Here is a 21,181-nt window from a genome sequence, read left to right on the forward strand (position 1 = left end):
GGACATGTGCTATTTATATACCCATGCAGAGGGCATTAACTATGTAGAATCGAATAAAACCAAAAGAGACCTAACAATTTCATTAGCAAAGCAAATTTAAATCCCATTATTTCTGTCGTCAAACTTTGCCATAAAACATTTTCAAAGTTATCTCAAATCTCAACGCAAAAACTAATTACAAAAATTACAATTTTTTACTGACCTGCAACATTAAAAAATTATAAAAAAGAATAGCAGAAAAATCGTCAGAATTAAATTTGTATGAAATTCGGAACTTCTTTCCCCAGTTAAACCTCTATATCTCACTCAGTGATCTACATTAAAGTCTGGCAGCCAATCTTGCAATTGCCTTTCGAATGACACAAGAACACGTCTCAATCGGCTTCAATCATCCATACATATTGCATAAGAATTATCTTAAGCAATGCAATTATTGCAATTAGCTTTGAAAGCCAAGTCTTTCCTTTCCTTTTCGGTCAGGCATGCAAGAACAGCTTTTTTGAAGCGCAGCTCAGTGTTGCTTTAGCATTCATTGAAATTTGAATCGATTAAACCGAATGCAAGAGATCGAAGTGCAACACCGTTTGAAATTGATCTGTGCTATGAGACATGCCATAATAGTTCCATCATTATTCAGGGTTTACTGGCCCATTCATTTCCACATAATGTTGAGTTCACTGTCGGCCTAATGGCATGGATTACCTTAACCCGAGCAGACAGGCAGACAGAGCAGGCAGGCAGGGCACTGTGTATGAACAAACCAAACAATAATGCTTAAATATGCACACACTCTTGGATATATTACAGCAATGCCACACACACATTTTCGTCATAGTTTTGTACAAATTGTTGTGTGTTGAAATCAAAGCGCGGCACACGGCCCTGCCTCGAGCACTCGAGCCCATTGTAATTGAAGTACCGGCTGTTTCATTTCGTGTTTGTTGTAAATTCGGCTTTATAAATAAAGAGACACTTCAATTTAGATTCACGCTTATCGGGGGGAAATTAGAGCATTGATAGGAATACATGCATGTGTGTTGGGGGGGGGGGACAGGACAGAGCACAGCGCCAAGCTCGGTCCATAAAACGCGGCAGCCACTTTAAGCACAGCGCAGCCAGAAAAGTAATATTAAAAGCGTATAGCAGTATAGCGGATTTCTGACATATTCTCGTAATTAATTGTGCGACGAGGCGGCCGGACTGTAGACACTTGTTGCGCTGTCGCAACGTTGGGGGGGGAACAAAGCGGACACGGACACGGAGATTGCGACAGCCAGCAGTAGGAATTTGATTATAATGAATGACCCGCTGTGAGTACACATAACAACAATGTACAGGCAATGGATTGATTGGTTCCACCCCGTTTAGCCAAAACCAATTTGCATCTGTTATTCCCCCCCATTTGACTTTCCGTTCCGGCTTGTACTTAGATGGGCAATATTCCAAGTCTGAACGATTAGATTATCGATTCAAAATGACACTTACGAAGGCACTCTGCGTGGTATTGTATTGCCCAGTAAATATTTACAGACGCTTTTCGAATGAATGACTTTTGGACCGCGTCGATTGCGAGAGCAGATGGAGAGGCAGCGCAGCGCAGGCCAGGCCAAACGAACCACCGAAATAGACAACAGAAAAAGCGGTCGAACCACGCCGTCGCAAAAGTTCGACTGATCTCTCGCTGAAGTGAAGCAACTCGCGCGGTCGCCGAAACAAAACCTGAAAACAGACAAAAACTATCGCACAGGTGCGATTATGATATCACTTTGGAAACTATCGACACGGGGCGGGTACTATTTGATTTTAAATGCTATCTTATGGGTGTGGTAGATTTTAGTAAAAAGCTTTCAAAGCAGACACAAACATTTAGCAGAAGATTAGAGATTAAATGCCATATAAACTATCTCAACACCATATGTGGGAATACATAGGGTTTTTTTTAAGGTTTTTTGTAGTCTTAAAGATACTTTTGCAAGTCTAAAAAAGAGATAGTAAAGGGAAACTTATGTTCTATTAATAGTACTCATTGATTTTAAGCTGGGTAAATAGATTTAATAGCCTGCAATTTCATACTGTTTTGCTACAATTTTGTTTTATTTTTACTTTTTATTTTTTTGCATTCAGATGCGCTCAAATGTTTCAACTCTACAATGCGTTTTAATAATGAATTTATGCTTATGTGGTAAGGTTGTTTATCATATAATATAAGTATGTAATTAAATTTTGTTTTCTGTGTTGCGATTTTTGTGGCTCTTCCTCCTTCTCCTCCTCCTCCTCCCATGCTGGCATTGATGGCTCCGCTACGCTCCGCTTCTCTTCGCTCTCCTTCTCTCCTCCATAAACTGCAAACTCAAAACGTGATTCGACTCCAACTCCGACTCCTTCGCCATCGTCAGCCAGCATCTGCTGCAGGCGTTAAACACCTCCTCGCGCTGTGGGGGCATGGGGGCATATCCACTACAAGTTTCCATTTTTAAGTGTTGTTGCTACATATAATATGTGTGTGTTTTGTTGCCGGCGTTAAATACATACAGTTTAAAAATAGAATAAAAAAGATGCAAGAAGATTGATTACGCTGTAAACAAAAACAACATTTCACAAAAGTACACAAAATAAAACGACAGCCACGTGGATGAAATACCGGGAAAGAGACAAGAAAAGTATTTGTGATCAAATATTAGTTTCAAATTAGTATTTTTGGTAGATATAACATTTTAATTTAACAAACAATTGTATGTAGCAGCACTCGTATAATGATTGGGAAAACATTTGACTGTGTTGGTGAGGGGGCAGGGTGTTAAAAACATCATCACTGGCTTTGGCTTTGGCATTGGCAATGGGGTGGCACAGAACAGGCGGCACATTTCTTGATTTTTTGGCTACTCATCCTCTAACATTCCAATTCAATTCTCGACTCTCGATCCTGGCTGACCAATGCTTCATCATCTGCTGCTCCATCTCCTCCTAAAATGCCACCATCGTTAGGGCCCGTCATCAATGCCGGCGCTTCCGAAATCAGCTTCGAGTCCATTGCTGCTTCAATTTTAGCACCCATGCACGGCGGCACCGCCGTTCTAAACACATTCATTTCCATCTCTAATGGCAATGGATATCAATTTTAAATTAGAAATCAGACGGACAAGGGTTCTCTTGAAAGATGTACGAGTTTTGGGTATTCGGCGCGAATGGAATGCCAGCACCACTTGCCACCACATCTCTCTTATGAGGAAGTGAGCTGGCAGCATGAATCCCAAATTTCTTGATATGATCTTAGCGGGAATAGTTTTGATTCATCTGGTGGAGAGTGGGCATGTAATTATTCCGGAGGTTCTCAATACCCAATTCTGTACATCTTTTCTCTTATTGAAGAACTCCCGGGGTGGGGTGGGGTTGGTCTGGGGTAGGGGCATATGTGGCTTACCTGCTGCTATACCGGCTATAGCCTGCGCAGCGAAATGCTTAACATCGACATCTGAATCCACATTTAGTTTGTCGAGTGCGGGCTTGACTTGGGCATCGATGACGCTGGCCTCCAGGAACGGGGAAATCTTCTGCAATGTTTTGGCCACATTGAAGCGTACATTGGCCACGGGATCGGCGGCGAGCAACAGGACTGTGGGCAGCAACAGTTTAGTGGTGATATCCGTGCCACAAACCTCAGCCAGAACATTCAGGCAGAACAAGCAGGTCATTCCTAAAGCAAACACATTGGTTAGAGAATCTCTAGAGTCCGCGGACTTTTCCCCCCCACACTCACTGTGCAAATAGTTCTTGTTGCGTGACATGACCAGGATCATTGGGATGATGGCCTGCTCGGCCCAGGGGGCACCGAACTGCTCCACAAGCTTCTTCATGTTGAGAGTGGCCGCCTCGCGAATGGCATACACATGATCGTTCAGCCAGCCCATGCAGAGGCCGCGCAGCTTCTGATCGAAGAACTCCTGACCCAACTGACCGGCCAGGGCGGGCATGTACTCGATGATGGCCAAGCGCACGCGCCACTTGGAGTCCTCGGCCAGCTCGACAATGGCGGGCAGAAGGGACTGCGACAGCTGCTGAATGCCGATGACATCGTTGACGCAATCCAGGTTCGAGATGATATTGAGACGCACTTCCGGGCACTCATCCTTCAGCTGGATGAGGAAAAGGGGCAGCAGCTGCTCGACTGTCTGATAGGCGCCCAGCATTGGGCTCAAACCCATGATGACCGAGGCCAGAGCCGACTTGACATGTGGATTCGGATCGGAGACCAAATCGCGGACATACGGCAAGATGGAGCTCAAGATGATTTGAACTTGATTGGCCTTGTCCAGATTGGCGCAAAAGTCCTTGACTTTGGTGGCCACAGCAGCGCGCACCTCGGCCTCGGCATCCTTAAGCAAGTACTGGAATGCCGGCACCAAATCTACGCGTGTGATTTCCGGTCCCACAGCCTTTTGCAGATCAACAAACTTCTCGGCCACCATATAGCGGACGCGCCACGACGAATCGCTGGCACACTGACGCAGCGTGGGCAAAACCAGCTAAACGAAGACATATTAGCTATTAGTCAGATATGAAACCATTCTGGCAAGCTGATTGGACTTACGTGCTCAACATCATCCTGGGGCAGCAGCTGGGCAATGCTAACGCAAGCCTCCACAGCCAGCAGACGAACAGAGTCCTAAGGGTTGGGTTGTCTAAATGATAAATGTCTTCTAATATTTTGTGTGGTTTACGCACCTGATCGTCCTGGGCCAATTGGACAAAGTTTGGTATCAAGTCAGACTTTAGATATTCCGTCTCCACGACTTTGGCAAACTCGCCCAGCTTGTTGGCAGCTGCACGTCGCACCATCGGGGTCTCATCCTGGCAGAGCTTACGGAAATTGGCACGCAACTCCGACTTGACGGGCTGTGTGACGCGTGGATAGCAGACCGAGAAGAGGCCGCAGGCGGAGGTGCGGGAGGTGAACCAGTCACCAGAGACGAGACGCTGCAGCGTTGGCACCACATGAATCTCCAGATCCTGGGCACTGTGCTCGGCCGCCACCGTGCGTAGAGATTCAACAGCCTTGTCCCGCACCACAGTCTCCTCGACAGTGGCCAAACTCTCGAGGGGCGGTATTAAATACATGGCGAATTCGGGACCGCCAACAAGGCCTATTTACAAGCACAGGTATTAATAGAATCCGAATTGTTGTGCAAATCGGTTTGTCATTTGCTTACTTGTAAAGTTTCCCAGTTGGTCGGCCAGTGCCAAAAGAACCTCATCCTCATCGTATATGGTCTCGGTTAGGAACGGTATCAACTCGGAACGTGTGCGCTCTTCGCCCAAGGCCAAAGCAATGGTCGACAGCTTCTTTATGGAGTTGAGGCGCAGCTGCGTATTGGCACGGGTGGGGTGGAATGGGGAGAAATTTAATTTAGTTGCTCATTAAAAAAGTACACAAAAAATCATCGATGAAAATGCGAGCGACACCCACCCACACATACATAGCTATGCATACAAATGACGCATTTTTTTTGCACCAATATACAGACGGTGCAGGACACTGCCATTTTCTTAGAATTCTAACTTAGGTTTGCGGATTTTGGTAACTAACTTTAGTTTATGCACACCAAACGGATACTAACCTGCACATCCTCGTTCTTTAACTCGTCAATTAATACCGCAATGGGATAAAGAGAATCATCGACTGATTTGTCGCTCGCTGCCATTTTTTCTTTTCACACACACGCACTGAAAATCTGTTTTTCTAGCAAGTAACCAACTTGATTTAGCTGCCTTGCCGCTCACAATGTGGACTGTACAGGGAAATAATTTCGCTAGCTTGTTGAATTTCTATTCTCAATTGTTCACATATATTACAAAATATTCTTTCGTTTGCTGAAATTACTATTTTTTCACTCTGACGTGACCGTGACGATAACGATAAAAAATACCATCAAAAAATAGGGCCATAGTAGCCAGGGCAGAAAAACCAGGGCAATCCGGCGATCCGACGAGACTTAACCTACTTAACACCCCTCTATTTAAAAAGTTGAGCGCCCTTTGTTAAACCGCGGAAAATAATACTGTTTGTGAAGGCTCCTTGTAGCTCCATCCTCCTCTTTGCTTACAAAACAAAAATGACCACCGACATCTTTCACCTGTAATGCGTAAAATATGTTAAAGTTACGTAAATTTCGTGGAAATATTAAATACCACCCTGGTCGACAATGGGTTAACGTTCTATTTTATTGATTGAAATCGTATTCCATGATTTTGATATTCAGTCTAGTATTACTGGCTAGTTGGCCCTCTCAGCACTAAACAAATAATTTTATCTGATAGATACATAAATTTTCTACAATATTGGCTAGTTTTCAGAGGTCTTTTTCATTGGATTGTTTACATAATAAGGTTCAAGCAAAAACGGCCAAAGCGTAAAACGTAAATGTTGACTAAATGTGACGGCATTGTTATTGGTTAACCCACATAACATAAGGCGATAAGGCGAAATCATATCTAACAGGTAAAAAAAAACTAGTCAAAAAGGAAGAAGAAAAAAATGCAGTGAAATATCGATGATAAAAAAAAACATCGATGCATCGCACAATTATAAAAATATCGTTATTAACATAGCAGTTTTTGCAGCTCTAGTTCTCACAGGCAAAATACTAAAAAAAATACTGGACGCATTTGCAAAATACCAAAAATCCATGGGTTTAATTTGGGAGTGAATTTTATTCATTTAATTCTCTAAGAATGTTACAAACTCGGTTAATTTGAGCAACTGATCATCGTTGCCGCCTGTGGGCGGAATTTCCTTGGCCTTGGGCAGCCAGATAACATCATCTCCATCCTGTTCCCGGGTCCAATCTAAGGCTTCGCCGGCATTTTTCAGCTCATCCTCAGTCATTTGTGCCATTTTAAGCAGATTGTTCTGGTAGATGGAAACATAGGCGTTTCCGGTCAGCAAGAAGAGATCCTCCCGCTGTTTCACTGTACAAATACAGTTTTAAATCGGATCACACTCATAGCTGGCACTCCTTACCCAAGAGATCCTCCATGGCTGGCTTGACGCACTCGGACCAATCGTACCTGATCTTTTGAAAGAATTCGGCAAAGTTATTGTTCTGCAGGGCAAGATTTAGCTGATTTAAATGTAGCAGCTCTTTGTCCTCCTTCAACTTGTCTGGTATACGCATCCACAACAATTTGGCATTGGCACTAAAAAGAGATTGAATGTTGCAAATATTCGGCGTTGGGCACAAAGCATTCGTTTCACTAACAGTTTGTTTTGGTAGAGATAAATCGCCAGCAGTTGTTGATAGACTTCAGCTCCCAGCTCGACTTGCTGTGGAAACGCATGTAAAAATAAAGTTAAATCATTTGCTTTATGCTACTCACCTCCAATTCCTCATTTTCTAGTCGGTCCAGCAAATCGTTGTATTTATTTGATTGCATTTTTATTAATTTATGTACGCGATGAGATATCGGAAAACACCAGCCAAAGCAACTCTGAAACTTTGTAGAGATTAGCTGTCAGAATTGTTCTTAAGCGATAGTTGTGCTCAGGTATTTTGCAACTTAACGTCTCATTATATTCCTGATTATAAGGTTTATTTGAAAAGTTGCTGGATTAATTTAAATAGCATCACATTGATTATACTTCACGACACAGTGTCAAACCGATACTATCGATACGTCCGTCAGAGCAACTCCAAAAAGTGTAGAGCTGTCAACGTGCCAAAAGTCTCCACTTTCTTTTCGGTAAAAAAAACTACACTATCAAGATGGGTCGTATGCACGCTCCTGGGTAAAAATGCAATTTTTTATGGTTTCAAATGCAGCTCCGCGCAGAAATACATTTGCAAAATGTGCCTGCCCCAGGGGACAATCCAATTATTATGTTACATTTAGTGCGTGGGCCCTGGTCTCGGCCTAAAATTGTTCTCCAAGGCAAGCACATGGTGCAGACGTATTCACACTGACAGAGCAGCCGCCTGTAGACATGAACTAACAAAATTATTTTCTTCGTAGCAAGGGTATTTCCCAATCAGCTCTGCCCTACAGACGCACAGTGCCATCCTGGCTGAAGCTGAACGCTGAGGATGTCAAGGATCAGATCAAGAAGCTCGGCAAGAAGGGTCTGACCCCATCGAAAATCGGTAATTTGTTTGTGTGTGTGTTTGTTGTTTGAGGTTATGTTAACGTTCGTGTTGTGTTGCTTCCAGGTATCATCTTGCGTGACTCCCATGGCGTTGCCCAGGTCCGATTCGTCAATGGAAACAAGATCCTGCGTATCATGAAGTCGGTGGGTCTGAAGCCCGACATCCCCGAGGATCTTTACCACATGATCAAGAAGGCCGTTGCCATCCGCAAGCATTTGGAGCGCAACCGCAAGGACAAGGACGGCAAGTTCCGTCTTATTCTGGTCGAGTCCAGAATTCACCGTCTGGCCCGCTACTACAAGACTAAAAGCGTTCTGCCACCCAACTGGAAATACGAGTCGAGCACCGCCTCTGCCCTGGTCGCCTAAGTGTTCCCGATTCGCGCGTTAGTTGGTAATTTTCTTTTTCAATTTTGTGGGAGCATACATTTTACCAATGTACAACCAATAAACCCAACAGAAATAAACTGGAAATCATAACTATTTTATAGAATACTAGAGAATGCAGAGGATTTTTTGATAAATGTGCTTCCCAAAGGCGGGGGAGTGGAAGCTTTTTAAAAAGTTTACAGGAAAATGCAAGAGGTGGTAGAAAATATATTTTTTGGAGATTGCACATGCGATAAACATTTGTACATATGTTAATGTACATATGCATTTAAATTATTTACATATGTACATTGATTACACTTGTTGATTCCTCTCGTGTGCAATCGGTATTATTCGGAATTGTACATTCCCACATACACAAACACACCCGCAAAAAAGCTTATGTACATGGCGGCGGGCATTCGTTAAAACCGCTGATAGTCGCCAGCTGCTCGTCATTGCCCTTTTTTCCGTGCGGACGGACGGTTCTGTTCTGTTCTTCTGTTTATTTAGTTTTTATATTTTTGCGTTGCCAACGCCGCATCGCACCGCACAAACAAAAGGCAGAAGCAGTGGACAAACGCTTCTCACGACCAACGGGGAGTAATTCGCCTATTTTTGTTATTGTTAAATGTAAACAATATTTGAAACAAAAGTACGTAAACTTTTCAGCTAGCGCCAATTCATGGAAATTATTCTAATTGTGTGTTTAAAGATGATTTTGTAATTTGTGTACGCGAAAAAATCCATGTGATTAGATAATTTACAGGCAAGCAGACAAAGCGCAAACCTCATCGAATTGGGCTTTATCTGAATTATATTTTAGTTTATTCGGCGATTAAGTGATTTTCGGTGTTACATGCTCTGTACATACGTACATATGCTACTTTTTCGTTCAGTTACAACGTGGTACGGAGCAACGGTAAAGACATGCCTATTTTGGGTGCAAATGAATGAACCAAACGAAGGGGGAAGGAAGGAAAGAAGAGAGAGCGAGAGAAGCAACAAGGCGAAATGGCGCCCGCGGGCATTTCAATAACTGTTCTCTTCCAGAATGTTGTGCGTGCCCGGGAAGGAAGGAAATTAATTAAATATCATCCAAATGACGCATCGCCCATGTGGCCCTATGACGGCGTTGACCCCCACATACATAAATAAGTAGATACATCATAAACAATAGCGTAGATATACATGAATGCCAGTCGCCAAGCCAACAAGAATTCGATTCGCTTTGCTGATAAGTAAGTAAAAACAACAAATGACTTGTTTGGATAAGACAATTCGCGGTTGTTTTCAAGGAAAAGGGGCGATGCCGATTACGAGTCCATCCACATCCACTCAGCAGAATTGGTTTTATATCTACATATAAAAGGGTTGCGTGTTTTGTGTTCCGACGAAAATGCAAGAGCGGCTTATAGTATCTTGGCCCTGATGCTCTTAACGAGTGGCAAACAGAGAATTAATGCACACACCTTATGAGACAACAAGATAGCTGGCTTCTGCACACATATTACATTATCATCTGGAGACCCTGAGCTTAAGCCTGAAATATATCTACCATTTACACGTATTTTTTATTTTTATTTCAGAATTCCCTTAGCTAGAACACAAAATGCAGTCGATTAAGACGGCAGATTTGCCGGAAAATCCGCGAGAGAGTTCCAATTTTATATCATCAGCATGCTTCTGGTAAGTATTAATTAGTCACCCGTTTATTTAAGGTATATCAAATAAATAATTCTCTTAATTTTTGTAGGTATACCATGCCCATATTTATTAAGGGACGCAAAAACACCTTGGATACTACGGATCTGTATAGAGCTCTAAAGGAGCACAAGTCTGGTATGGTTAAAAATTGTGATGAAATTATACGGACACCACATGATGGAATGATGTCTCAAAAAAATCAAATTCCATTATCAACGATCCATATCGATTGTATAACATATCAGTTTAATGGATTAGACAATGAGTTGGGTTTGCTTGTCGTCACATAAGATAGGAAATGAGGAAATTAGATATTGTGGCCCCCATTGTTAACTGATTTCTCATTTCCTAGATTATTTGTCTACTCGGGGGCAGCTGCCTTATAGTTTCGCCCCGTACTGTATGTAATCACGAGAATCATTAATTTGACTGATCGATGCACATAGTATGTTCGTTGACCGCGTAAATTGATGTTGTTTCTTCTTTGCTTTTTATTTGTTGCTTTTAATTGTTCCACGGGCTTTGCATTTTTTTTTATTTTCTCAAATTGATAACTGTCTGGTCTGTCCTCTCTCTCTCTCTCCCTCTCCCCCTCTGTGGCGGGTCATTTATTGTTTTCGTAATCCGAATAAATAGAGCCAATCCGAAGCGCCCAATCAATTCCGTATCTTTGATTAATTTGCATTACTCTCTGCAGAGACACTGGGCAACAAATTGTGCGCCGCCTGGGAACGAGAGCAGCAGCAGGGCGCCAAGAGGCGACCCAATCTGCTGCGTGCACTGCTACGCGTCTTTGGCTGGTACTTTGGACTGCTTGGCCTGGTGCTGTTCATCCTGGAGCTGGGTCTGCGCACCCTGCAACCGCTTTTCCTGCTTAAGCTGATTGCCTACTATTCGCATGGCTCGGAGTCGATCGAGGCGGCGTACTACTATGCGGGCGGTGTGATCCTGTGCAGTGCTCTCAATGTAATCATCATGCATCCCTATATGCTCGGCACCATGCACGTAGGTCAGTAATCAATGGTTTAATTCCCCCCAAAAAAAAAAGGCAACTAATTCGTTTGTGGTTTTCCCTACAGGTATGAAAATGCGTGTGGGAATGTGCAGCATGATATATCGCAAGGCTTTGCGGCTTAGTAAAACCGCCCTGGGAGACACCACAGCTGGCCATGTCGTCAATCTGATGTCCAACGATGTGGGACGCCTGGATTTGGCCACCATATTTGTGCACTACCTGTGGGTGGGACCAGTGGAGACTGTTTTCATAACGTTTCTCATGTACCAGGAGGTAAACACAGCGAGAGAGAGAGAGATAGATGAGAGATGATAATCTTTTGACCTGGCCTTTGACTTGCACTTAATTTCTTTCAGATTGGTATTGCCGCCGTCTTTGGTGTGGCCTTTATGCTGCTGTTCATACCCCTGCAGGCGTATCTGGGCAAGAAGACCTCTGTGCTACGTCTGCGAACTGCATTGCGGACGGACGAGCGGGTGCGGATGATGAATGAGATCATATCGGGCATACAGGTGATCAAGATGTATGCCTGGGAGCTGCCCTTCGAGACGATGGTTGCGTATGCGCGCAAAAAGGAGATCAATGCCATACGCCATGTGTCCTATATACGCGGCATTCTGCTCTCGTTCATCATCTTCCTAACGCGCGTCTCCATATTCCTCAGTCTGGTGGGATATGTGCTGCTGGGCACATTCCTCACGCCCGAGGTGGCCTTTCTGATCACCGCCTACTACAATATCCTGCGCACCACGATGACGGTCTTCTTTCCCCAAGGCATCTCACAGATGGCCGAAACACTGGTGTCCATCAAACGCGTGGAGAAGTACATGCAGTCCGAGGAAACGGACGTATCGGACAAGAGTGTGGATTGGCCGCTGGACACGCCGGGCAGCAATCAGGCGACAGTTCACGCTGAGACGGAGGAGGATCACGACGAAGTCGAGGATAAGTTGCTGCCCTCACCCCTGGCGATGCCTGTACCCCTGCCGCTGGGCAAGATCAATGAGAATGCCGTGCTATCCGAAGCGGGTATTGCCATCAACGGGCTGAAGGCCAAGTGGGATGTCCACTCGCCCGACTACACGCTCAATGGCGTCAATCTGCGCGTCCAGCCAGGCACCATGCTGGGCATTGTGGGACGCACTGGCTCTGGCAAATCCAGTCTCATACAGGCGATACTCGGGGAACTGCGCTCCGAGGCGGGAGAGATCAAGGTGAATGGCTCAATGTCGTATGCCTCCCAGGAGCCGTGGCTCTTCTCCGGCACCGTGCGCCAGAACATTCTCTTTGGCCAGCCCATGGACAGGCGACGCTACATGAAGGTGGTGAAGAAGTGCGCCCTGGAGCGGGACTTTGAGCTGCTGCCCTACAAAGACAAGACAATTGTGGGCGAACGCGGTGCCTCGTTGTCCGGCGGCCAAAAGGCGAGAATCAGTCTAGCGCGAGCCGTCTACCGAGAGACATCCATCTACCTGCTGGATGATCCGCTCAGCGCCGTCGACACCCATGTGGCCCGCCATCTCTTCGAGCAGTGCATGCGCGGCTATCTGAGGGAGCGCATTGTCATTTTGGCCACCCATCAGTTGCAGTTCCTGCAGCAGGCCGATCAGATCGTCATCATGGACAAGGGCCAGGTGAGCGCCGTGGGCACATACGAGTCGTTGCGCGATTCCGGTGTAGATTTTGCCTCAATGCTGAACGAGGAGGCCCGCGAAGAGCAGACGGAGGAACGCACACGCTCTCGGTCGGGCAGTCAAGTCGATCAGCGACGCAACAGCGAGATATCTCTGGTATCTGTAACCGATTCCGTGCTAGCTGCCGGCGCAGATCAGATGGTCAACCAGGAGCGGCAGACGCAGGGTCGCATCGGCCTGGGCCTCTACAACAAGTACTTCAAAGCTGGCGGCGGTTTCTTCGCCTTCTTCGTGATGATGGCTTTCTGTGTGCTATCGCAAGTGCTGGCATCGTTGGGCGATTACTTTCTATCATATTGGTAGGGGATCCCTTGTGTAATCAATACCAAAAGCTTGTTTAATGTTTCTCCAACTCTTTTCTGTAGGGTAACCAAGAAAGGAAACGATGCCGTGCTCGCCAGCAATGCAGAGAACGATACAGTGAGGATTCCTTTGCTAGAGAATCGACTATCCAGCTGGCTGAATGAGCAGGGCTTGCCGGTGGACGCTGAAATGCTGGATACCTATATATTCACGCTCATTACGATTCTCACCATTGTGGTGACGGTGGCACGTTCATTTCTGTTCTTCAATCTGGCCATGAAGGCCTCCATTAGTCTGCACAATTCCATGTTCCATGGCATTAGTCGTGCTGCCATGTTTTTCTTCAACACGAATCCGTCCGGACGCATTTTGAATCGTTTCTCCAAGGATATGGGCCAAGTGGACGAGATACTGCCAGCTGTGATGATGGATGTCATACAGATATTTCTCGCACTGGCCGGCATTGTCATTGTGATAGCGATTGTCAATCCGCTGTTTCTCATACCCACCGTTGTGCTGGGAATTATTTTCTATCAGCTGCGGACGTTCTATCTGAAAACCTCCCGCGATGTCAAGCGCATGGAGGCCATTAGTAAGTGTAGTAGCTATCAATCAGTTGCGTGGGTTTTTCATTGTTTTTTTGTTATGTTTGCTGTAGCTCGCTCGCCCGTCTACTCACATCTGGCTGCCTCGCTGACGGGCCTGTCCACCATACGTGCCTTTGGGGCACAGCGTGTGCTGGAGGCAGAGTTCGACAATTATCAGGATATGCACAGCTCCGCCTTTTACATGTTTATCAGCACATCGCGCGCCTTTGGCTATTGGCTGGACTGTTTCTGTGTGATTTATATAGCGATAATCACACTCAGTTTCTTCGTCTATCCGCCGGCCAATGGCGGCGACGTGGGTCTGGCCATAACACAGGTGCGCTCCGAACAGCTGCCCTCACCGTCTATCACCCAAAGCCATGTCTTACTTATCTTTCCCACTCTTTTGACAGGCCATGGGCATGACGGGCATGGTCCAGTGGGGCATGCGACAGTCTGCCGAGCTGGAGAACACAATGACCGCCGTGGAGCGAGTGGTTGAATACGAGGACATCGAGCCAGAGGGAGAACTAGAGGCAGCCGACCCGGAGAAGAAGCCACCCAAGTCATGGCCCGCAGAGGGAAAGATTATGTTTGACGAGCTGAGCTTGCGCTATGTACCAGATCCCAAGGCAGAGTACGTGCTCAAGTCCCTGAATTTTGTCATCAAGCCGCGTGAGAAGGTGGGCATCGTGGGACGCACGGGAGCGGGAAAATCCTCGCTGATCAATGCCCTGTTCCGGCTGTCCTACAACGATGGATCCATCCTGATCGACAGGCGGGACACGAATGAGATGGGTTTGCACGATCTGCGCAGCAAGATCTCAATCATTCCCCAGGAGCCGGTGCTATTCTCCGGCACAATGCGCTACAATTTGGATCCCTTTGATGAGTACAAAGACGAGAAGCTGTGGCGCTCCTTGGAGGAGGTGAAGCTAAAGGAAGTTGTGGCCGATCTGCCCAGTGGACTGCAGAGCAAAATAACCGAAGGTGGCACCAACTTCAGTGTGGGTCAGCGTCAGCTGGTGTGCCTGGCCAGGGCTATACTCCGCGAGAATCGCATTCTGGTGATGGACGAGGCCACGGCCAATGTGGATCCTCAGACGGATGGCCTCATCCAGACCACCATTCGCAACAAGTTCAAGGACTGCACCGTCCTGACGATAGCCCATCGCCTGCACACCATCATGGACTCGGACAAGGTGCTGGTCATGGATGCCGGCAGAGTGGTGGAGTTTGGTACGCCGTACGAGCTGTTGACAGTCGCAGATACCAAAGTGTTCCACGGCATGGTGAAGCAGACGGGGCAGACCACCTACGATGGCCTGCTCAAGGTAGCACAAAAGGTAAGCCCAAGTCATATTTACTTGGTAAACAACTGAATTTACACACCAAATTTACATGTTCAGGCCTTTGAAGACGCCCAGAAGCAGAGTCAGCGTCTGTCCTCTTGAGACTCGACAAATACCGAACAAAATGTGTCTAGGAATTGCCTAGGAATTGAGCCGAGGTGCTTGTAACCCCATCCGTCGTCGGCATTATACTATATATATATAGCTTAAATATTCTTAATGTTTTTGAATCTGTGTGTGTGTGTCTTTGAATGAATGTTTCGTGTTTTGTGTGAATGAATGTATTTATGGATATGGATCGTCGTCTGTATCGAGCTCGAAATGATAGATAGCATCCACGAGTTGCTTTGGAATCTGTTGCTATATTTAATATTTGTATTTAATTAAATGTTCTATAAGTGCAAAGAATAAGTGCCTTCGCAAAGAAATAAAGTTATATATTGTATATTGGGAAGTGATTTCAAATTGGTTCTTTTTACATCGATCCATTCATCATTCATCAAAAAATGTCCACCCTAAAAAATAGAAGCGCCTTGAAAAATAAATCAAATGTACCACATACGTTCGATGGCACTTGCCGTAGCTTTATCAATTTCAATTGTTTACTTATTAATTGAATACCACTCCAGCCATAATTTGATTGTGTATTGATGTTATCGATTGGCTGGACTTGCTTTTCAAATTGTTTAATCTTTTGGCGCCATACATGTGTAAATAAGATACATACTAAAAATGCCCAAAAATACATACATACAATGCCATGCACTAAAAATGCCCACACACAGCACATATATTAGAGATATGGTCGTATGACACTACGCTTAGCTAACTCTCTTGTATGAAAGACAGAGAGAGATGGGCATACATTTCCCGTAATTAGTGTCATACGACCAAAGTCCAAATGGCGAACAGCTGACTTCAGCTTCGATTGATTTTTTTTTTGTTTTGCCAGCTTTTGGAGCGGCGGCGACATGGAACGAACAGAGTGATTGGAATAGTGGGGCGGCGTGGTTGAGTTGTGGCTTATGTGATTAGTTTTTTTGATTTCAACTTGTTGAATGGAAAGTTTCTGTGTGTTTAATTAGCTATCACGTGGCCGCGCTTAAATAATACATAATTAATTCAACACCCACATCCTGAGGCTGCAACTGTAACCTAACGGTATCAGCGACGGAACAGCCTGTGATGAAATTCTACCGTTTTGTGTAATGATGAAATAGCATCCTGCCTCTCCCGGAAGTGAAACCCAAGCATATATTTGTGTTCGAATAGTTTTAAACAAAGCATAATCATGCAGGCCAACACATTGCCAACAAATCCACGCGAGTCGGCAGGTATTTTGTCCTCGCTAATGTTCTGGTACGCACAGGTTTACAGTTACCGTTAAGAATGAAATTATATACATACATACATATGTGTGTGTGTGTTTATCTATACGCCGCCATTTGTGTTATCACATATGGGAATATGTGATAAAAAATACGTTTAAATTACAACAGAAGCTGAAAACAGACACCAAAGAAGACAACTCTTATCGATATCGACATTGTTCGTAGCATATTTTTGTAATTATTCATTATGACGAAATAGATTTACATAAGATCCTCTCTGTTGCAGCTTTGCCCTGCCCATACTGTTCAAGGGGCAGAAGAAGACGCTGCAGCCGACGGATCTGTACAATGCCCTCGAGGAGCATAAGGCCGAAAGCCTGGGCGATCGCTTCTATCGCACCTGGCAGGATGAAGTGGAGGCATGCCGCCGCAAGGACTCGCGCCGGGAGCCCAGTGTCCTGCGGGTCGTCGTTCGCGTCTTTCGCTGGGAACTCTTGCGTTCTGCCGTAATTCTTGGCGTTCTAGAGCTGGGCACCAGGTGAGTGGAATTTAATTTAATGGGAAATAATGATTCGAATTACTCTGTTCTTGCAGAGCCACTGTGCCTCTGATCATGGCTGGACTTATATCCGAGTTTAGCAAACATGGCGAAGACAGCAGCAGCAGCAGCAGCAGCAGCTTAGCCGCACAGCTCTATGCTGTGGCTTTGATCATGTGTGTGCTGGCCAGCGTGCTCCTCACGCATCCCTATATGCTGGGCATGATGGTAAGCAACTCCAAAATGCATCCAAATGGCATCCATTTACTAATCTCTAATCCCGATTTCAGCATTTGGCCATGAAGATGAGGGTGGCCGTCAGTTGTGCCATCTACCGCAAGGCTCTCCGCCTCAGCCGCACTGCCATGGGCGACACAACCATCGGCCAGGTGGTCAATCTGTTGTCCAACGATCTGAATCGCTTCGATCGCGCCCTCATCCATTTGCATTTCCTGTGGCTGGGTCCGCTGGTGCTGCTGATTTCCGCCTACTTTCTGTATCAGCAAATCGGACCGGCCTCCCTCTTCGGCATTGGCATCCTGGTGCTCTACTTGCCCCTGCAAACGTATCTGAGCAAAGTCACCTCCACGCTGCGCCTGCAGACCGCCCTGCGGACGGACCAGCGTGTGCGCATGATGAACGAGATCATTTCGGGGATACAGGTGATTAAGATGTACACCTGGGAGCGGCCCTTCGGCAGGCTCATCGAGCAGCTGCGACGCAGCGAGATGAGTTCCATTCGTCAGGTGAATTTTCTGCGCGGCGTTCTGCTGTCCTTTGAGATCACCCTGGGACGCATTGCCATCTTCGTCAGCCTCATTGCATTCGTCCTCATGGGCGGCGAACTCACGGCGGAGCGGGCCTTCTGTGTGACGGCCTTCTACAACATCCTGAGGCGGACAGTGGCCAAGTTCTTCCCCTCTGGCATGTCGCAATTTGCCGAACTGTTGGTCTCGCTGCGCCGCATCAAGACTTTTATGATGCGCGACGAGTCCAATGTGGATCATATGCCGTATCAAGTGGAAGAGGAACCCGCCGAGAGCCAACATTTGCTGGCGGAGAAGGAGCAGCATTCGGATCCGGAGATCGGAGACGGCTATAAACCCGATGTGCTGGTGGATATCAAGGATTTGAGAGCACGCTGGAGTCCAGAGTCACAGGAACCAGTGCTGGACAACATCAACATGACGCTGCGACGCCGCCAATTGGTGGCTGTCATTGGACCCGTGGGCGCTGGCAAATCCAGCCTCATCCAAGCCATTCTAGGTGAACTGTCGCCCGAAGCGGGAGGTGTCAATGTGCATGGAAGATTCTCCTATGCCTCGCAGGAGCCCTGGCTGTTCAACGCCTCCGTACGCGACAACATTCTGTTCGGTCTGCCCATGGATAAGCAACGCTATCGCACGGTTGTGAAGAAGTGCGCCCTGGAGCGAGACTTGGAGCTGCTGCATGGCGATGGAACGATTGTGGGCGAGCGTGGAGCATCGCTGTCGGGTGGCCAGCGGGCTAGGATCAGCCTGGCCAGGGCTGTGTATCGCAAGGCGGATGTTTACCTGCTGGACGATCCCCTCAGCGCCGTCGACACCCATGTGGGTCGTCATCTGTTCGATGAATGCATGCGGGGATTCCTGCGCCACAAACTAGTCGTTCTGGTCACCCATCAGCTGCAGTTCCTGGAGCAGGCCGATCTGATTGTAATCATGGACAAGGGAAAGGTCACGGCCATCGGTAGCTACGCGGAAATGCTTCAGAGTGGCCAGGATTTTGCACAACTCTTGGCAGAGAGCACCCAGAATGAGGAGAGCGGAGCTGGCGATGCCGCGGAGGTGAATAAGTCGCTCTCCCGCCAGAGCAGCACTCAAAGCACGGCCAGTGCCTCCTCCCAGGAGTCGTTGGTGACCCAAGAGAAGGAGAAACCGAAGCCGAAGTCGGCGCAGGTGCAGGTGCAGGAATCGCACAGTGGCGGCAAGATTGGTCTGGCCATGTACAAGAAATACTTTGCAGCGGGCTGTGGGCTGCTAACGTTTGCCCTACTGGCCGTCCTGTGCATTGGCACACAGCTGCTGGCCTCTGGCGGGGACTACTTTCTGTCCTATTGGTGAGTAGGGGGATGGATATATGTATATACCCAGATAAACCTTAAATAATTATAAATACAATGTTCCAACAGGGTCAAAAACAACGCCACATCTTCCTCGTCGTTGGACATTTACTACTTTGCTGCGATCAACGTTTCGCTGGTGATCTGTGCCCTGCTGCGCACGCTGCTGTTCTTCAGCATGACCATGCACTCGTCCACAGAGCTGCACAACTCGATGTTCCGCGGTGTGTCGCGCACGGCATTGTATTTCTTTCACACGAATCCCTCGGGCAGGATCCTCAACCGTTTCGCCATGGACCTGGGCCAGGTGGATGAGATGTTGCCCGCCGTAATGCTGGACTGCATTCAGATCTTTCTAACGCTGACGGGCATCATCAGTGTGCTGTGCTTCACCAATCCCTGGTACCTGGTCAACACCATCGCCATGGTGTTGGCGTTCTACTATTGGCGGGAGTTCTACCTGAAGACGTCGCGGGATGTGAAGCGGCTCGAGGCGGTGGCTCGCTCGCCCATGTATTCGCATTTTAGTGCCACGCTCAATGGCCTGCCCACGATACGGGCCATGGGCGCCCAAAGGACACTGATTCGGGAGTACGACAACTATCAGGATCTGCACAGCTCCGGCTACTACACGTTCATCTCGACCAGTCGCGCCTTTGGCTACTATTTGGATCTGTTCTGCGTGGCCTATGTGGTTTCGGTCATTCTCAATAGCTTCTTGAATCCGCCGGTGGGCAATCCCGGCCAGATTGGCCTGGCCATCACCCAGGCTCTGGGCATGACGGGCATGGTTCAGTGGGGCATGCGACAGTCGGCCGAGCTGGAGAACTCGATGACATCGGTGGAGCGTGTCCTCGAGTATAAGAATCTGCAGGCAGAGGGCGACTTCACCTCTACAAATGACAAGCAGCCGCCAAAGAGCTGGCCGGAAGAGGGTCGAGTGGTGGCCAAGGATTTGAGCTTGCGATATGCGCCCGATCCCGAAACGGATTCCGTGCTCAAGTCCCTGAATTTTGTCATCAAGCCGCGTGAGAAGGTGGGCATCGTGGGACGCACGGGAGCGGGCAAATCCTCGCTGATCAATGCCCTATTCCGGCTGTCCTACAACGATGGATCCATTCTGATCGACAAGCGGGACACGAATGAGATGGGTTTGCACGATCTGCGCAGCAAGATCTCAATCATTCCCCAGGAGCCGGTGCTGTTCTCCGGCACAATGCGCTACAATTTGGATCCCTTTGAGCAGTATCCGGATGAGAAGCTGTGGCAGGCCTTGGAAGAGGTATGATTTGGAGTTACCCTCATAATATATACAGCATATACTCATGTTCTTAACTATTTGCAGGTTCATCTCAAGGAGGAAATCTCTGAGCTGCCAACGGGCCTGCAGAGCAGCATTTCCGAGGGTGGCACCAACTTCAGTGTGGGTCAGCGTCAGCTGGTGTGCCTGGCCAGGGCTATACTCCGCGAGAATCGCATTCTGGTGATGGACGAGGCCACGGCCAATGTGGATCCTCAGACGGATGGCCTCATCCAGACCACCATTCGCAACAAGTTCAAGGACTGCACCGTCCTGACGATAGCCCATCGCCTGCACACCATTATGGACTCGGACAAGGTGCTGGTCATGGATGCCGGCAGAGTGGTGGAGTTTGGTACGCCGTACGAGCTCTTGACCGCGTCCGAGAGCAAAGTATTCCATGGCATGGTTATGCAGACGGGAAAATCCAGTTTCGAGCATTTACTTAAAGTGGCCCAGGATGTAAGTATTAATTGCTATTAATTTACTATATACTATATACTAATTCTTATGCAATTTCAGGCCCAGAAAAATACCATATAATATTCATAGCCGAATACCTCTTCAAAACTATAGCTATAGCTATAGAACGTGCTTAAATGACAATATAAGGAAAAAATATCTTCGCGAGCATGGGATTTGTGTTCTACATGAAGAGTGTTACTTAACAGAGTACAGAGTGTACTTAAACTTTTAAAAATATATTAAATAAACATGTAATTTTTACCCACGCCTAGATTATTAAGC

General features: G+C 46.9%; 5 protein-coding genes across 12 annotated transcripts in view; 2 read left to right on the plus strand and 3 right to left on the minus strand.

The window, feature by feature from the left end:
* LOC111082895 (inactive pancreatic lipase-related protein 1) overlaps window positions 1–1,675 on the minus strand; it is a 3,501-nt gene extending 1,826 nt beyond the window's left edge. For both annotated transcript variants that reach the window (XM_022379135.2, XM_041592313.1), the window contains exon 1: window positions 1,486–1,675. The gene's annotated coding sequence lies outside the window, so the exon portion shown is untranslated. The remainder of the gene's footprint in view (window positions 1–1,485) is intronic.
* Window positions 1,676–2,070: 395 nt separating this feature from the next.
* LOC111082893 (serine/threonine-protein phosphatase PP2A 65 kDa regulatory subunit) lies at window positions 2,071–5,919 on the minus strand. 4 transcript variants are annotated; one of them, XM_022379131.2, is made up of 8 exons: window positions 5,616–5,919; window positions 5,208–5,361; window positions 4,723–5,141; window positions 4,589–4,663; window positions 3,758–4,523; window positions 3,422–3,694; window positions 2,896–3,096; window positions 2,071–2,486 (listed from the first exon to the last, which is right to left on the minus strand). In XM_022379131.2, exons 1-8 carry the CDS (start codon window positions 5,697–5,699, stop codon window positions 2,458–2,460), a joined length of 2,001 nt encoding a protein of 666 aa, XP_022234823.2. In that variant the 5' UTR covers window positions 5,700–5,919; the 3' UTR covers window positions 2,071–2,457. The 4 variants fall into 4 exon arrangements, with proteins under 4 accessions (XP_022234823.2, XP_022234826.1, XP_022234825.1 ...); XM_022379134.2 differs by lacking the exon at window positions 2,896–3,096 and adding an exon at window positions 2,533–2,575 and having other exon boundaries at window positions 2,071–2,457; window positions 5,616–5,918; XM_022379133.2 differs by lacking the exon at window positions 2,896–3,096 and having other exon boundaries at window positions 2,071–2,575; window positions 5,616–5,918.
* A 771-nt stretch (window positions 5,920–6,690) lies between these two features.
* Window positions 6,691–7,536, minus strand: LOC111082918 (COP9 signalosome complex subunit 8). Its single transcript, XM_022379164.2, has 4 exons — window positions 7,375–7,536; window positions 7,257–7,321; window positions 7,019–7,194; window positions 6,691–6,966 (listed from the first exon to the last, which is right to left on the minus strand). Exons 1-4 carry the CDS (start codon window positions 7,429–7,431, stop codon window positions 6,716–6,718), a joined length of 549 nt encoding a protein of 182 aa, XP_022234856.1. The 5' UTR covers window positions 7,432–7,536; the 3' UTR covers window positions 6,691–6,715.
* Window positions 7,537–7,673: 137 nt separating this feature from the next.
* Window positions 7,674–8,611, plus strand: LOC111082919 (40S ribosomal protein S13). Its single transcript, XM_022379165.2, has 3 exons — window positions 7,674–7,783; window positions 8,008–8,135; window positions 8,202–8,611. The coding sequence occupies exons 1-3, from the start codon at window positions 7,761–7,763 to the stop codon at window positions 8,504–8,506; spliced, it is 456 nt and encodes a 151-aa protein (XP_022234857.1). The 5' UTR covers window positions 7,674–7,760; the 3' UTR covers window positions 8,507–8,611.
* Window positions 8,612–8,965: 354 nt separating this feature from the next.
* On the plus strand, window positions 8,966–21,164 carry LOC111082906 (probable multidrug resistance-associated protein lethal(2)03659). 4 transcript variants are annotated; one of them, XM_041592219.1, is made up of 12 exons: window positions 8,966–9,161; window positions 10,096–10,195; window positions 10,263–10,348; window positions 10,911–11,222; window positions 11,293–11,501; window positions 11,585–13,221; window positions 13,288–13,817; window positions 13,884–14,149; window positions 14,226–14,461; window positions 20,137–20,416; window positions 20,480–20,896; window positions 20,957–21,164. In XM_041592219.1, exons 2-12 carry the CDS (start codon window positions 10,119–10,121, stop codon window positions 20,975–20,977), a joined length of 4,071 nt encoding a protein of 1,356 aa, XP_041448153.1. In that variant the 5' UTR covers window positions 8,966–9,161; window positions 10,096–10,118; the 3' UTR covers window positions 20,978–21,164. The 4 variants fall into 4 exon arrangements, with proteins under 4 accessions (XP_041448153.1, XP_022234840.2, XP_022234841.2 ...); XM_022379148.2 differs by lacking the exons at window positions 20,137–20,416; window positions 20,480–20,896; window positions 20,957–21,164 and adding an exon at window positions 15,222–15,277 and having other exon boundaries at window positions 8,967–9,161; window positions 14,226–15,158; XM_022379149.2 differs by lacking the exons at window positions 8,966–9,161; window positions 20,137–20,416; window positions 20,480–20,896; window positions 20,957–21,164 and adding exons at window positions 9,645–9,747; window positions 15,222–15,277 and having other exon boundaries at window positions 14,226–15,158.
* The last annotated feature ends 17 nt before the right edge of the window (window positions 21,165–21,181 follow it).

Source organism: Drosophila obscura, unplaced genomic scaffold (genome assembly GCF_018151105.1).
Source record: "Drosophila obscura isolate BZ-5 IFL unplaced genomic scaffold, ASM1815110v1 contig_179, whole genome shotgun sequence".
NCBI classification, from domain to species: Eukaryota; Metazoa; Arthropoda; class Insecta; order Diptera; family Drosophilidae; genus Drosophila; species Drosophila obscura.

Excerpts from the sequence above, each read along its gene's own strand:
- LOC111082893 (XM_022379131.2), bottom strand. The coding sequence starts at position 5,699 with ATGGCAGCGAGCGACAAATCAGTCGATGATTCTCTTTATCCCATTGCG. Across the intron at positions 5,142-5,207 it reads CCAACTGGGAAACTTTACAA|GCCTTGTTGGCGGTCCCGAA; the intron begins GTAAGCAAATGA and ends GCTTGTAAATAG. Across the intron at positions 3,097-3,421 it reads TATAGCCGGTATAGCAGCAG|AGATGGAAATGAATGTGTTT; the intron begins GTAAGCCACATA and ends CATTGCCATTAG.
- LOC111082918 (XM_022379164.2), bottom strand. The coding sequence starts at position 7,431 with ATGCAATCAAATAAATACAACGATTTGCTGGACCGACTAGAAAATGAG. Across the intron at positions 7,322-7,374 it reads TAGAAAATGAGGAATTGGAG|CAAGTCGAGCTGGGAGCTGA; the intron begins GTGAGTAGCATA and ends GCGTTTCCACAG. Across the intron at positions 7,195-7,256 it reads TATCTCTACCAAAACAAACT|TGCCAATGCCAAATTGTTGT; the intron begins GTTAGTGAAACG and ends ATCTCTTTTTAG.
- LOC111082919 (XM_022379165.2), top strand. The coding sequence starts at position 7,761 with ATGGGTCGTATGCACGCTCCTGG. Across the intron at positions 7,784-8,007 it reads GGTCGTATGCACGCTCCTGG|CAAGGGTATTTCCCAATCAG; the intron begins GTAAAAATGCAA and ends TTTTCTTCGTAG. Across the intron at positions 8,136-8,201 it reads TCTGACCCCATCGAAAATCG|GTATCATCTTGCGTGACTCC; the intron begins GTAATTTGTTTG and ends TGTTGCTTCCAG.
- LOC111082906 (XM_022379148.2), top strand. The coding sequence starts at position 10,119 with ATGCAGTCGATTAAGACGGCAGATTTGCCGGAAAATCCGCGAGAGAGT. Across the intron at positions 10,196-10,262 it reads ATATCATCAGCATGCTTCTG|GTATACCATGCCCATATTTA; the intron begins GTAAGTATTAAT and ends TAATTTTTGTAG. Across the intron at positions 11,502-11,584 it reads CGTTTCTCATGTACCAGGAG|ATTGGTATTGCCGCCGTCTT; the intron begins GTAAACACAGCG and ends AATTTCTTTCAG.